The sequence below is a fragment of the Crassostrea angulata genome, chromosome 3, assembly GCF_025612915.1.
Source record: "Crassostrea angulata isolate pt1a10 chromosome 3, ASM2561291v2, whole genome shotgun sequence".
In the NCBI taxonomy this organism is placed as follows: Eukaryota; Metazoa; Mollusca; class Bivalvia; order Ostreida; family Ostreidae; genus Magallana; species Magallana angulata.
Genome location: NC_069113.1, coordinates 19,203,202 through 19,215,951, shown reverse-complemented (window position 1 = coordinate 19,215,951; position 12,750 = coordinate 19,203,202). Strand labels below are relative to the sequence as shown.

At 32.8% G+C, this 12,750-nt stretch overlaps 2 protein-coding genes across 2 annotated transcripts; both read left to right on the top strand.

The window, feature by feature from the left end:
- Window positions 1-2,198: 2,198 nt before the first annotated feature.
- Window positions 2,199-4,441, top strand: LOC128176637 (galectin-5-like). The gene is made up of 4 exons (XM_052843096.1): window positions 2,199-2,415; window positions 2,517-2,605; window positions 3,489-3,705; window positions 4,006-4,441. Exons 1-4 carry the CDS (start codon window positions 2,248-2,250, stop codon window positions 4,120-4,122), a joined length of 591 nt encoding a protein of 196 aa, XP_052699056.1. The 5' UTR covers window positions 2,199-2,247; the 3' UTR covers window positions 4,123-4,441.
- A 2,066-nt stretch (window positions 4,442-6,507) lies between these two features.
- LOC128176636 (galectin-5-like) lies at window positions 6,508-8,619 on the top strand. Its single transcript, XM_052843095.1, has 4 exons — window positions 6,508-6,763; window positions 6,887-6,975; window positions 7,934-8,150; window positions 8,246-8,619. The coding sequence occupies exons 1-4, from the start codon at window positions 6,581-6,583 to the stop codon at window positions 8,360-8,362; spliced, it is 606 nt and encodes a 201-aa protein (XP_052699055.1). The 5' UTR covers window positions 6,508-6,580; the 3' UTR covers window positions 8,363-8,619.
- Window positions 8,620-12,750: the final 4,131 nt, after the last annotated feature.

Sequence of the window (12,750 nt, the reverse complement as noted above, 5' to 3'; positions counted from 1 at the left end):
CCACCTGGGGCTCTAGTTTTGGTCCGAGGGTCAAGATTTTTACAATTTAGAATCTTCACTATATATACAAGCTTTTATATAAAAATTGGCCTTTCTAGTGCAGTGGTTCTTAAGAAGAAAATTTTTAAAGACACGCTCCCTATACCTACTGTTTCGCAATTATCTCCCATTTGAAAAGGGCTGTGCCCTTTATTTTCACAATTTATAATCCCCTTTCCATAAGGATGCTTTGTACCAAAGTTTGTTAAATTTGTCCCAGTGGTTTTTGAGGAGAAGTCGAAAATGTAAAAAATGTAAACAAACGGACAGACAGACGGACGGACGGACGGACGGACGATGGACAATGGGTGATCAGAAAAGCTCACTTGAACCTTCGGTTCAGGTGAGCTAAAAACTAATACATTATTTGTTGATGATAGCAATGCATTTAGACCATGTTTTAGTTTAAGACTTTAGTGTATCTTTCCCCTCTCAATTCCTGATGCTTTCTTTTTTCATATCTTCTGCCTTTCTCTTAAGAGCTTTTACAACAAAGTCATTCTGTATTGAAACTAAATTTCAAATACGTCTATTAAAGACACCACACATCGTAGAAATTTTCACATGTTGACTCTCTTTACAGTCATATCTGCGTGCATTCAAACATCTGTTGTACAGACGCAAATGATACTCAAATAAAAATCTATAGGAATGCAATATACTTTATAAAATTACAATTTTATTGATAAATAGGATTTTTAGATATTCAGTTGATGCAGGATATTCAATTGATGCAGGTAGAAGAAAAAAGGTAAAATGTAAAACATGAACAAAATAAAAACAGCCTCCGCAAAAATATAGTATTTGTGGTACAAATAACGTACAGTAAATATACTCAGAAATGAAGTTTGTTTTAAGAAATGGTTTTTTATTTCTATCACTTAAGATCCTTTAATCAAGCCCAAAAATCAGAAATGACATTTTTGAAAAAAGACCTTTATTACATTTAGTCTTTCTTAACCCCTTTATAATTCCAAATAGTTGTGGACTAATAAGAACATACAAGTATATATCTATACATGTAATGCTAGTGTTTTAAGCATTCACTATATCAGAAAAAAGATTTTCTTTGGATTTACAAAAAATAACAGTAAGAAAGATAAAAAGCTATCCTAAGAGAAGAGCCAAAATTGAGAACAGTAACTGTTAAAAATAGTGTCAGGAAGCAATATCTAAAAGGGGCGAGGTCACGATTTTAGCTGAAATTTTTCAAATTTTGATTTACTTTCCCCATTTTATTGTTAACAAATGAATGCTACATTAGGGTATTTCTAATGGTCAAGAAACATTTACGTCTAAATAGAAATGATCAGGTTTATAAACAAAATTAAATTTGACAGTGAATTTTTTTTCTGGTCATAAAGCTAGCAAATAGAAGAAAATAATGGAAACAATTTATACCAGCATATGAAACAAAAAATCTACCCCCACCCCTCCTAATCTTTTCTTTTAAATATCATTTCATTAAAATAGGCTTAACATACCTAAACGTTTTACTATAAACATATGGCTTTCAATTTAATCCAAGATTGGCTTAAAATTGTCAGTTTTCCGGTCTTTATCCTCTGCTACCATGGCAATTGGCCCACATAGAAACAATGTAAGGGCAACTTAAATCTTTATGTTATCAATGTGCACCAAACTAAGAAGTGCAACACCAATGTTTTGGTATTTATTGAGATATGGTATTAAATGTGGAAGATATTCAATCAATGATCCACTATACATGTGTGTATAAAACAAACTAAAAATTGTACAACTCACTTTTAAAAAATGATGTATACTGCTGCTTTTTTAAACACTAATATCATGCCTTCATCTTCACCGAACATTATTTTACAATGGTTGAGCAATAAAAATATGACATTATGGCATGAAAATAAGAGGCCATTCACTTATTCATGCAGTTTGGGGCTGTTACAAAAGAAGGGATTGGACACATCAGTTTCTTTAGTACATTCCACTGGTTTATGAATAAGATATAATTAATCATGATTTTAACTTTGTCTGGCGATTTACAATTTCAACCATTTTGTGGTCAAATTCAAATACAGAAATGTTGAGAAACAATAGTCATGTTTTAAAATAACCTGTAAATAATTCCTGTTTCCGCTGATGACACGATATCTCTCTATATATTGACAAGTTTAGTTGGAAATAATTCATTCGATCACCACGACTCAAACAAACATCACGTAATAGGTTATCATGTCCAAAGCCTCCAAGAAGGGTCGCCACGAGTGTGTATGTCAGACTGTCGATGCCTCACAGTGTACCATGCCTCCACCCACACCGCCTGTTGTAGCTAATGCCTCGTCTGGAGGGTATCCGACCATGGGGTACCCGGGGGGAGGACCCCACAGTATCAACGACCCTGTGAGTACGAGTCGTAAATTTAGTTCCAATGTTTGACATAGATAACGTAACTATGTGGTGATTGCTATACTAATTATCGTTTTATTTTCTATTGTTATTAGCCAGTGCCCGTTATTGCACCAATATCTGGAGGAATATTCCCAGGGAAAATGATTTTCATTAGTGGAGTACTAAATCCCAATGCAGAAAGGTACAATTTGTGCGACTAAATAGCTTGAGCTTCTTTCAAACACCGTATTTATAATGCATACCCATGCGTTTAGCATATGTTTCATTGATGTTTCTTTCTTTCCGAAAGACATTCCTTAATATGCAAAGATAACTAAGTAGGTTCTGTAATATTAAAAGTAAAATAGTTTCTCTGATATAACTTTAGCCAATTATATATTATATAATATATCAGAAATCCGAAAATAAACTTCTACTTGCTTGCATGAGCATTTCGCGATGTTTGTAAGAACCCGGTCGTCACAATATTTCTTAAGTATTATCGCGACTGTCGATCTTATGTAAGAACTTCAGTCCGGAACATTAAACGCCCGGCCTAATATAACTAACTTGAATTACATTAAATTAACAGATATTGAGTTTAAGAGATTATTACTAGTATTTACAAAAACTCAAATCTTGTAGTCATTCTTATGTGGAGAGGGGTCTCTAACTAATGGTCAAAGTATGATCGAAATATGTCAAAGAAGTATAGCGCCTTTTCCCATTATTTTGCGTATAAGATATTCATAAAATCAAATGACTATCAATATTACCGGTCATCATATACACCGTTACAAGAACCGTTAATGCAACATACACATTCTATACTCCAGAAACCAAAAAAGCAAACTCTGCCTACAACGTTATATTTTCATTGATTTTTTTAATCCACACCTGGTGCATACATCTAGGCTCACTTTGTTGAATAGACGATATTTGCTTGAGTCATCTAACATTGAAAGATACTTCTCAACATCATATGGATGTCCATTTAAATTTTAATAAGATTCGTCATTTGAATTTTTAGAAGATTCCCTATTTGAATTTTATTAAAATAAAAACACCATTTGAATTTTATACAGATTCACCATCAACTTGATGTGCGGTCCCTATGACGGTAGTGACATCGCTCTGCATTGTGACGCACGCCTCCGCGTTGGCAGCGAGGTTGACGTTTTCGTGAGGAATTCTTTCATGGGCGGTGGCTGGGGAGGTCAGGAGACACACAGCCCAAATTTTCCCTTCATGCCTAATGACAGCTTTGACATGCTCATACTTGCAGAGAAAGACAAATTCAAAGTAATTATTATATACAGTGTTATTTTCGCCCCGTTTAATTTTCGACCCTCTTCACTTGCAAACAGTTTCGCCATGTCCTGAATTCGCCCAGACTCCGTTGCGTTTAAAGCAACATCATTTGAGACATTGGAATTTGTCCAGTCTTAAATTCGTCCGTTGACAACAAGGGCGAAATGGGCGAAAATAACACGGGGGCAAACATTTCCCTTTATACAGTTTATGGCACAACAGTCTTGTCTTTTGTTGAAATGTCATACTGGGTTCAAAGAAATTTAATTCATGAATTCTTTTCATTAACAGATTGCTGTCAACAACCAACACTTGGTGGAGTACAACCATCGTCTGCAACCACTGAAAAAAATCGACACCTTGAAGATCACGGGTGATGTCCGAATAAAACAAATCCGCTTTCAGTAATGACGTCATTGGTTAAGCGTTGTAGTGTTCATCTGACTACTAGTATATTCTGTAGTTACAAAACTAATAATGTGGCCGACTTGTTCACTCCATATTAACAAAAAACAATCATGGAAAATAATAGGGTTTTTTTCTTTTTCTTTTGTGGATATTTTGATACATATAATAGAAATGGGTTTGTTGGGGTGAAGGTGAGTGGCGTCTGTTGTTGTTGTCGTTGTTATTGTTGTTTTAGGTTTTTTTACTTGAAAAGAAGTAACAGGATGATATGTCGATGGAATATTTTATAAAATTTAATAAAACTTCTTATGGATCTTTTTGATTGGTTTATTGTTCTTTTTAAAAGAACTTGTTCGATACGATAGTATGTGAGCGGTTTTACCTGTAGGTGATATTTCGGACTGACTCGACTATATATTTACATTGAAGTGGACAAGTTTGTTATCGAAAGCAACCGAAGATTCATTACTGTTAAAATTGCATTAATGAACTTGAATCAACATATGATCTAATTTTAAAGAAATCACCCATTCTTGCTTATTGAAGTATCTTAATTCAATCTTAAACTCGTTTTTGCAGAAAACAAATTACATGACCACAATTGCATGACCACAAATAGTCCAGAAGAAACAAATTTGCAATATAAACAGAGAAACAGAATGTAAGAACTGTACAGCTCAGTTTAATGACGATGGCCTTATCCGCTATTTTAACACATCAAGGCATAAGAAATGTTCGTTGGGTTATGATGTTATTTTGTTTTATTTTTTTCTAGTGTTACTAGATACACTGGTATAAGTGTGTTTGAAGAATCTCAAAACCAACTAAGCAGAACTAAAGTGAAATCAGAATATGAAGTTATCAATCGCCTCATCTCCAATAAATCATAGCAAATGCATAGCATACCTAAAGGTTTAATTATAAACATATCACTTTAAATTTATGCTAAGATTAGCTTGAAGTTGTTTTCCGTCTTAATCCTCTTATAAATGAAATATGACAATTTGGCCACGTAGCAACAATGTATGCCCAACCTGCTACTCTTATTTATCAAAGGGCACCCAAATAAGATATGTTTTACCAATGTATTTGGTATTGACAGAAAAATATTTACAATATCCACAATACATTTAATATGCATAAAACAAACTCACATTATAAATTTTGTATACTTCTGCTTTTCTTCTATAAATGTTGAAAATGATAATAATTTTGAAATGATGTTATATCATTTATATTAAATCGCAACGAATCCCTTTCCCTTAAAAAAGTAGCCTGAATGAAATTTACACAAAACCATCTCAGAAATCCATACAACGAAATACAAATTCAAAGCAGAGCAACACGGGCCTCCAAATAGATAGAGGTAGGATAAGGTGCCTAGGAGGAGTGAGCATCCTCTGTTGATCGATCACACCCGCCGTGTGCTCTTTGTCGTAATCGGGGGAAAAAACCGGAAACTCCATAGACAATTAGGTGATTATTTTTAGTCTAACAATTAGTATGAAAAACGTCAGTCAGCATGCGACCCAGTGGAGGATTGTATTTGCTGACAAGGTCGTTGTATCGACCATAGAACTTACGAAAAGATGACTTCAAACGAGACTGTTGATAGTCCTGTTTTATCAACTTGTTTGTCAGTAGCTTGCCTCGCCTTAGAAACTGTTCATACGAAGAGCATGCCCTTGTGTATCGAATCAACTGAGAGACAATAGCACCATATGCAGGTGATGAAGGTATATTGCTTGATAAGTAAGGAAAGTTTACTATAGAATATTGAAGTCATCGCGTTTATCATAGAATTTTGTTGTTAGGTTACCACCAATGTCCATTTCTAGTTAAATATCCAATTATGAAACAGATAACGCAGACTCAGTGGTATCTTTTATTTCAAGTTCACTGGGAGATATTGAGTCGACCTAAGTATGGAAATAACAATTGTTAATTGATAATACGTCGTCAATATACCTGAATGCTGAGTTGAAGGCCACAGCGAGTGATTTTTTTTTTCACGTACAAATTCAGAATTGGAAAAAAGAAAAGGCAGACTCATTGAGATAGCAATCACTAAAAACTCTACATTTAATATCCACTGTAATGTTTTGCAGATTAACAATACAACATTATAAAATTATTTTTCTTTAAACTAGTTTCTAGTTTAATATGAAAAAATATGGTAAACAAAAATGTTCCAGGTGTGTTGGTACAAGATTCAATAAGAAAACATCAACTTTTGAAAATCTGTACCTAATTACTGACTCTACATATCTGGTAGCATTAGGTGCTTTTCAGTCTAGTAAAATACAAAATTAAAAAAAGAAATTAATTTAAATAAAACCACTGAAATAATTTCCTTTTTCCGCTGATGACATGATATCTCTCTATAAACTGACAATTTTAATTGGAAAAAATTCATTCAAGCACCACGACATAGACAAACATCGTGTAATAGATTATCATGTCCAAAGCCTCAAAGAAGTGTCGTCGTTGTAAGGGCCTCCACGAGTGTGTATGTCAGACGGTCGATGCCTCACAGTGTACCATGCCTCCACCCACACCACCTGCTGGGGCTAATGACTCGTCTGGAGGGTATCCGACCACGGGGTACCCGGGAGGAGGACCCTACCGTATTTATGACCCTGTGAGTACGAGGTGTAAAATTTAGTTTTAATGTTGGACATAGACAACCTAAATATCTGGTGATTGCTATATACTAAGTTATCGTTCTGGTTTTTTGTATTTTTTTTTTGTTAATTATAATTAGCCGATGCCCGTTATTGCACCAATATCTGGAGGAATATTCCCAGGGAAAATGATTTTCATAAGTGGAGTACTAAATCCCAATGCAGCAAGGTAAACTTTTTGTGCGACTTCGAATTCATCTCAAGATTCGTACGATACAGTGTTTGGCATACTAGGTTCCCGTAGATGTTTCTCTTTTTTCCGAAAGCCGTTCCTCAATATACAATTGTACAATGATAATTGCGTTCTGTGATTTCTAAATTAATGTTTTCTTTTACAGGACATTAGCAAATTACATGATCATTAATAAACAAACATCAAAAATTTGAACCAAAATCTACATGGTTTCATGATAATTTCGCGATGTTTGTAAGAATCTAGTAATATAACGTTATATAAGACTAATTTTTCTCTTGAAAGTATTTTCGTGTCGGTCGTTTGTGTGCAAGAAACTCGGTCTTTCACTGATAAATAGCAACCTCTAGTCAGTGCATGAAATTGACAGAAATTGAGTAAAAGTACTATCATTCCCGAGTACACGAATTTTGTAGTCATTCTTTTGTGAATGGGGTTGTCTAACAAATGGAGAAAGTATGAACTACGAAAAACTGTCATAAAGGTGTCTTATGATATCACCGTTTAGGCATTTGCTACGATACGGAATTTGATCGATTTTTTGGTTCAATAATTTGATAAGATATTCATAATGTTAAATACTTATATCCTTTATACTAGTAAAAGGTTATCATGAACGCCACACCATATTTTCATCGCAAAATTAATTACATCAGTTTAAATGGTATTATGCATTAAGCTTATTTGTTTGAAGGTTTTAGGCAAATTGGATTTATGCTGCTTTTTACAATAAACATTTAAGCAACGTGAGAGCTTATAATACTCCAGAAACGAAAAAGCAAACTCTCTGCGCACTATCCTAATTTAGAGATTTTTAAAAAATCTATATTACATGTAGGAACATATCTCCAGGCTCACTTTGTTAATAAAACAAATATAGCTTGAGTAATCTGATATTGAATTATATACTTATCATAATTTGAAATTTAAAAAGGTTCACCATTAACTTCATGTGCGGTCCCTATGACGGAAGTGACATCGCCCTGCATTGTGACGTACGCCTCCGATTTGGCAGTGATGTTAACGTTTTTGTGAGGAATTCTTTGCTGGGTGGGGGCTGGGGAGGTGAGGAGAGACCGTGTCCATATTTTCCCTTCGTTCCCAATGGCAGCTTCGACATGATTATACTTGCAGAAAAGGACAAATTCAAGGTGATTATATGGTACACGACAGTCTTGTCTTTTGTTGTAATATCATATATACTGTATTCAAAGTAATCTTATTCATTAAATCTTTTATTGGACAGATTGCTGTCAACAACCAGCATTTGGTGGAGTACGGCCATCGTCTGCAACCACTGAAAAAAATCGACACCATGAAGATCATGGGTGATGTAAGAATAAACCAAATCCGCTTTCAGTAGTGACGTCAAACATTGTCGTATGCATTTGACCATACACTGTAGTTTTAGAACCAATAAATATGGCCGAATTGTTCACTTCATATTACCAGAAATACAATCGTGCAAAATGTTAGGGTTTCCTATTCTTTTGTGGATGTTTCGATACATCTAATAAGAGATTTGTGGGGGTTGGGATGAGTGGCTGTTTGCTTTTGTTGTTTTAATTTTTATTTTTTTTTTTGGAGGGTTTTTTCTTATAGAAAACAAATATTTATAGATTGATGTGATATTTAATAAAAATTCAAACTTAGATCTGTTTGATTGGTTTTTTTTTAAAGAAAAGAACATGTTCGATCGACTGTAGTAGCGGTTGTACCTGTGGATGTTTTAAATTAAAGAATGATTCCCCTTATATATTTTACATTGAAGTTGGCAAGATTGTTATCAAAAGAAACTGAAGATTTGCCACTGTTTAAATTGCATTAATAAAATTGAAAGAATCAACTTATGGTCTTATTTTTAAAAAATAAAACTTCTGGCTTATTTAAACCTGTATCTGTTCTGCTGAAAACATTGAATTTTCCATAAAGCAGAGAAGAAAGACATTTCCAATATGACATCGTACCTTATTTATGCTGAAAAATAATCAAAATATTATTTACAAAATGTTTTCTACTTATAATTTTTATTTCATCAATAGATTAAAAATTGTGATTTACCATATGCAATTTTAGAACATGTTCTTAGGATTTAAGAGCGGGAAGGAAGTTTCACAGCAAGGATTTATAAGAGCTGTTTGAGAAATAATTCAAAATAGTTCCAGGAAGCAAATAAATTGGACTTTCCTATAAAAAATATTTTTTACACTGTCTAGTTTCCTCGTCCGTGCGTCTGTTTGGTTTTCCTCTCCCTTTGCCTTTTCTATTTTCACTTTATATTATTGACATAGAGAAGCATCTTATTGAAAATAAAATTAGTGGTTTAGAGAGTTTTTCTAACGATATTGATTATGATCTGTGTATTTTTATGAAACTATTCATATTTTTCAATGCGGCCGACACTGTAATATTATCTGAAACCCCGAGTAATCTTCAATATGCACTTAACGAATGTTTTGTGTACTGTGAAACATGGAAACTTCATGTTAAGGTTGTCCATCCATAACTATCATATTTCATATCTAATAGATTTCAAGTTTGATCACAAATACCTCGGTGTGATTTTAAGAGTCACCTTTGAAATTAAAAAAGAAATGAATATTTACAAATTTATCTTATGTTGAGTTTAACATTAAAGTATATAGGAAAAATGCATTTTTAAATATATTTCTTTACTACAGGTAATTTTCACACACTTCTCTTGGTAAAAAGTTACAAATGCTTTCCCTTTCTTCGAATATGCTAAAATAATTCATAATTAACCATACATATCTTCAGAGCATGACTTTTTTTAATTATCCAAAAGGGCAGACAACGCTTTAAAAAAGTTTTAAGTGCAAAAAGTTCATTTAATTGACTACATTCATACTCCCGAGTTTGGTTTGTGTCAGCCTCATAATAACTTTAAAATACATATTTGATGCAGTATAGATCAATCAAAATTGTTAAATTTGCCTTAGTTATGGATGGACTACCTTAATGTTAAAAAAACTGTCATATTTTCGAAAGGACCAGCTCCTTAACATACATTTAAATTCAATGACGATGATAAAGAAATAGTCAAAGAATTTAACTATCTGGTTTTTTTTTAATGAAAATCAGGATCATTCTGCAAGGCAAAAAAGCATATGCTCTGTGTGACCAAGTACAAAAACCCATGTACGGTATTGTTAGAAAAATACGGTTTTATGATTTACCTTTTGACTGTCAATTTGATTTATTCAATAAAGTTGTAGCTCCTGAATGTGAAATGCAGAATATGTACACAAGTCCGGGATTACTGATTTATTGACTCGTAAATACATAAAATATTGTTCAAAGTATACTTAATCGCAGATAAAACACCTTATTTTACATACACTGTGATTCCAAAAACCATGTAGAATATACTCGATCCAACATTACATTTTAATTTATCGTGAACAGAGGACATTTCATTCAATATTGCAACAGTATTGGCACTGATTTAAATGTATTTATTGGGGTAAATTAACACTAAATAAAAGTTTTTATCTACAATATTTTGGAGAATTAACATATTCCATGATGAAAATTTTCTCAAAACACCAGATATCATCTATACCATTTTTTCTTCTCATTATGTATGGGATTTCTTTCCCAAAAGAATATACATTGTATTGAATAAATTTATATTACTTGTACAGAACTAAAAGAATCAATCTGTTTTGTTTGTTTTGTTTTAATTTTTGTTGTTTGTTTTTGGGGTTCTTTTTTTTTTTTGGTTACAGAGTAAATAATGATACAAATTCTAGATTTAAAATGAACATTTCACATACATTGTAGTTCACATCATTTTCAAATTCAAATATCAATTCAATCTTGCAAAAGTATGTACACCAGCTGATATAATTGTATTTGTTTGGGGTAAATTTACAAATTCCCTCTATTTAACCGTGACCAGTTACCGTGGTCAAATCTATCATAAAGCCCTTCAGGCTTTATTGGATTTGACCACGCCCCGACCGAAATTATCACCTCATAATACTCAAAGGATGATTCCTTATTCCTTAAATAAAACATTGCTTGTCTTTTTTTTTTTTAGATTTAATTAACAGTATGTAATGAAGACAGCTTGGTTATGCAAATGTTATGTATATAGACCAAAATATTTATGTAATATATATATTTAAGAGTTCTTGTTAACTAAAAAAGATTATTTGAAGTACGTAAAATACATAGTAATCATTCTCTGATATAACACCATAATTAATTTATTCAGTGTATATAAAAAAATTCACAACCACTTCAGTCTACTGAATCATCAATTGTTATTTTGTGGTTGTTGTATTTATTGTATCTGATGTGAACTTTCATCATGGTGTGTTCTTTATTAAATACACAGAAATCACGTGACGTGCAAAAGAGATGTTTTGTAGTGATGAAGTTCAACCGTGCCGAACATTGGTAATTGTGTACTGCTATTTAACTTACAAACTGAAGGACATTGCAACAAACGTGTTTTCCAGAAAAAATATATTAGCTAGCTTGACTTTTCTTGTGGCCAAACCTACATAATTATGTTAAGCGTCGCTCATTCCACTAAACATTGTTGACGGTGGTTGTCTTTTCAATAGACAACCATTTGGCGATTATTCGAGACGCATTTTATCTAATTTATAGAGCTTACACCTTCTATATCTGCTCACCCAGTATCAGTATGAAATAAGTATTATAAAACTGCTATAAGGATAAGCATTATAATGGTAATTATTTTATAAGGATAAGGATTATAAGGTTCAATATGTTGTAACATTTTGTACCAAAAATATCAATCTGATTATATGTGAATATTACATAGATTATATTATGGAGGTCGGTGCCACAATCGCCAAAATATATAGAATAAAACAATTTATGAATTTACACTTGCTTTCATTGTCTATAACAATGGATTTACAGCGAAAATACACATTTATTTCATACAATCAGACATCATGAATATAAATAAAGCATTGAATGTTTATTTCAAGATGTCGTCGGTCCTATTACCCACCAAGCGGTGCAGACAAATTATCAAACCGCGCAAACGCGCGTGTTAATGGTTTCATTACAAACTTTTAAAAAATTTAAAAAGTTTGATGCAAAGTGAAGTTCTTTCACCTATTCTGTTCTCTCTTTTATGTCTGAATTCTTGTGTAGCACTCTAACTTGACACTATTCCTAAGATAATTCAAGATTTAAACTCGTTTGTACTACTATATGCATATGACGTGGTTATTTTCTCAGAATCTGTAGATGGTTTACAAAAAATGATAATTCATATGAATACACTACTAAATGGCTTCTTACTGTTAATATGGCAAAAACTAAATTTGTTGTTTTCAGAAATGGAGGTAAATTACCCACGAATGAACTCTGGTCATACAACGGACTGTTACTAGATGATGATAGCTTAACTTGATAGCTTAACTTACCTTGGTGTTACTAGTATCTGTATAACTGTACATTCTTAGAAACTGAAAAAGAGAGCAAAACAAGGACAAAAGGGTATTTATACCATGTTTTCTAGAACGAAAGATTTGTATTTGAATAACGAAACAATGTTGAATTTTATGAGAACTAACACCTAAGAGTTTACAATGTTTGGCCTAAAATCAAGAAGTGGAACGGAAATCGATATGCTTTCTTGTAAAGACAAAAACCAATACCGGCCCTAGAGGTCAATTCTTTTGTTATATACAAGTGATATTCTTTGAACCCCCACCTAGATCAGCGCATGCGTAAGATCCC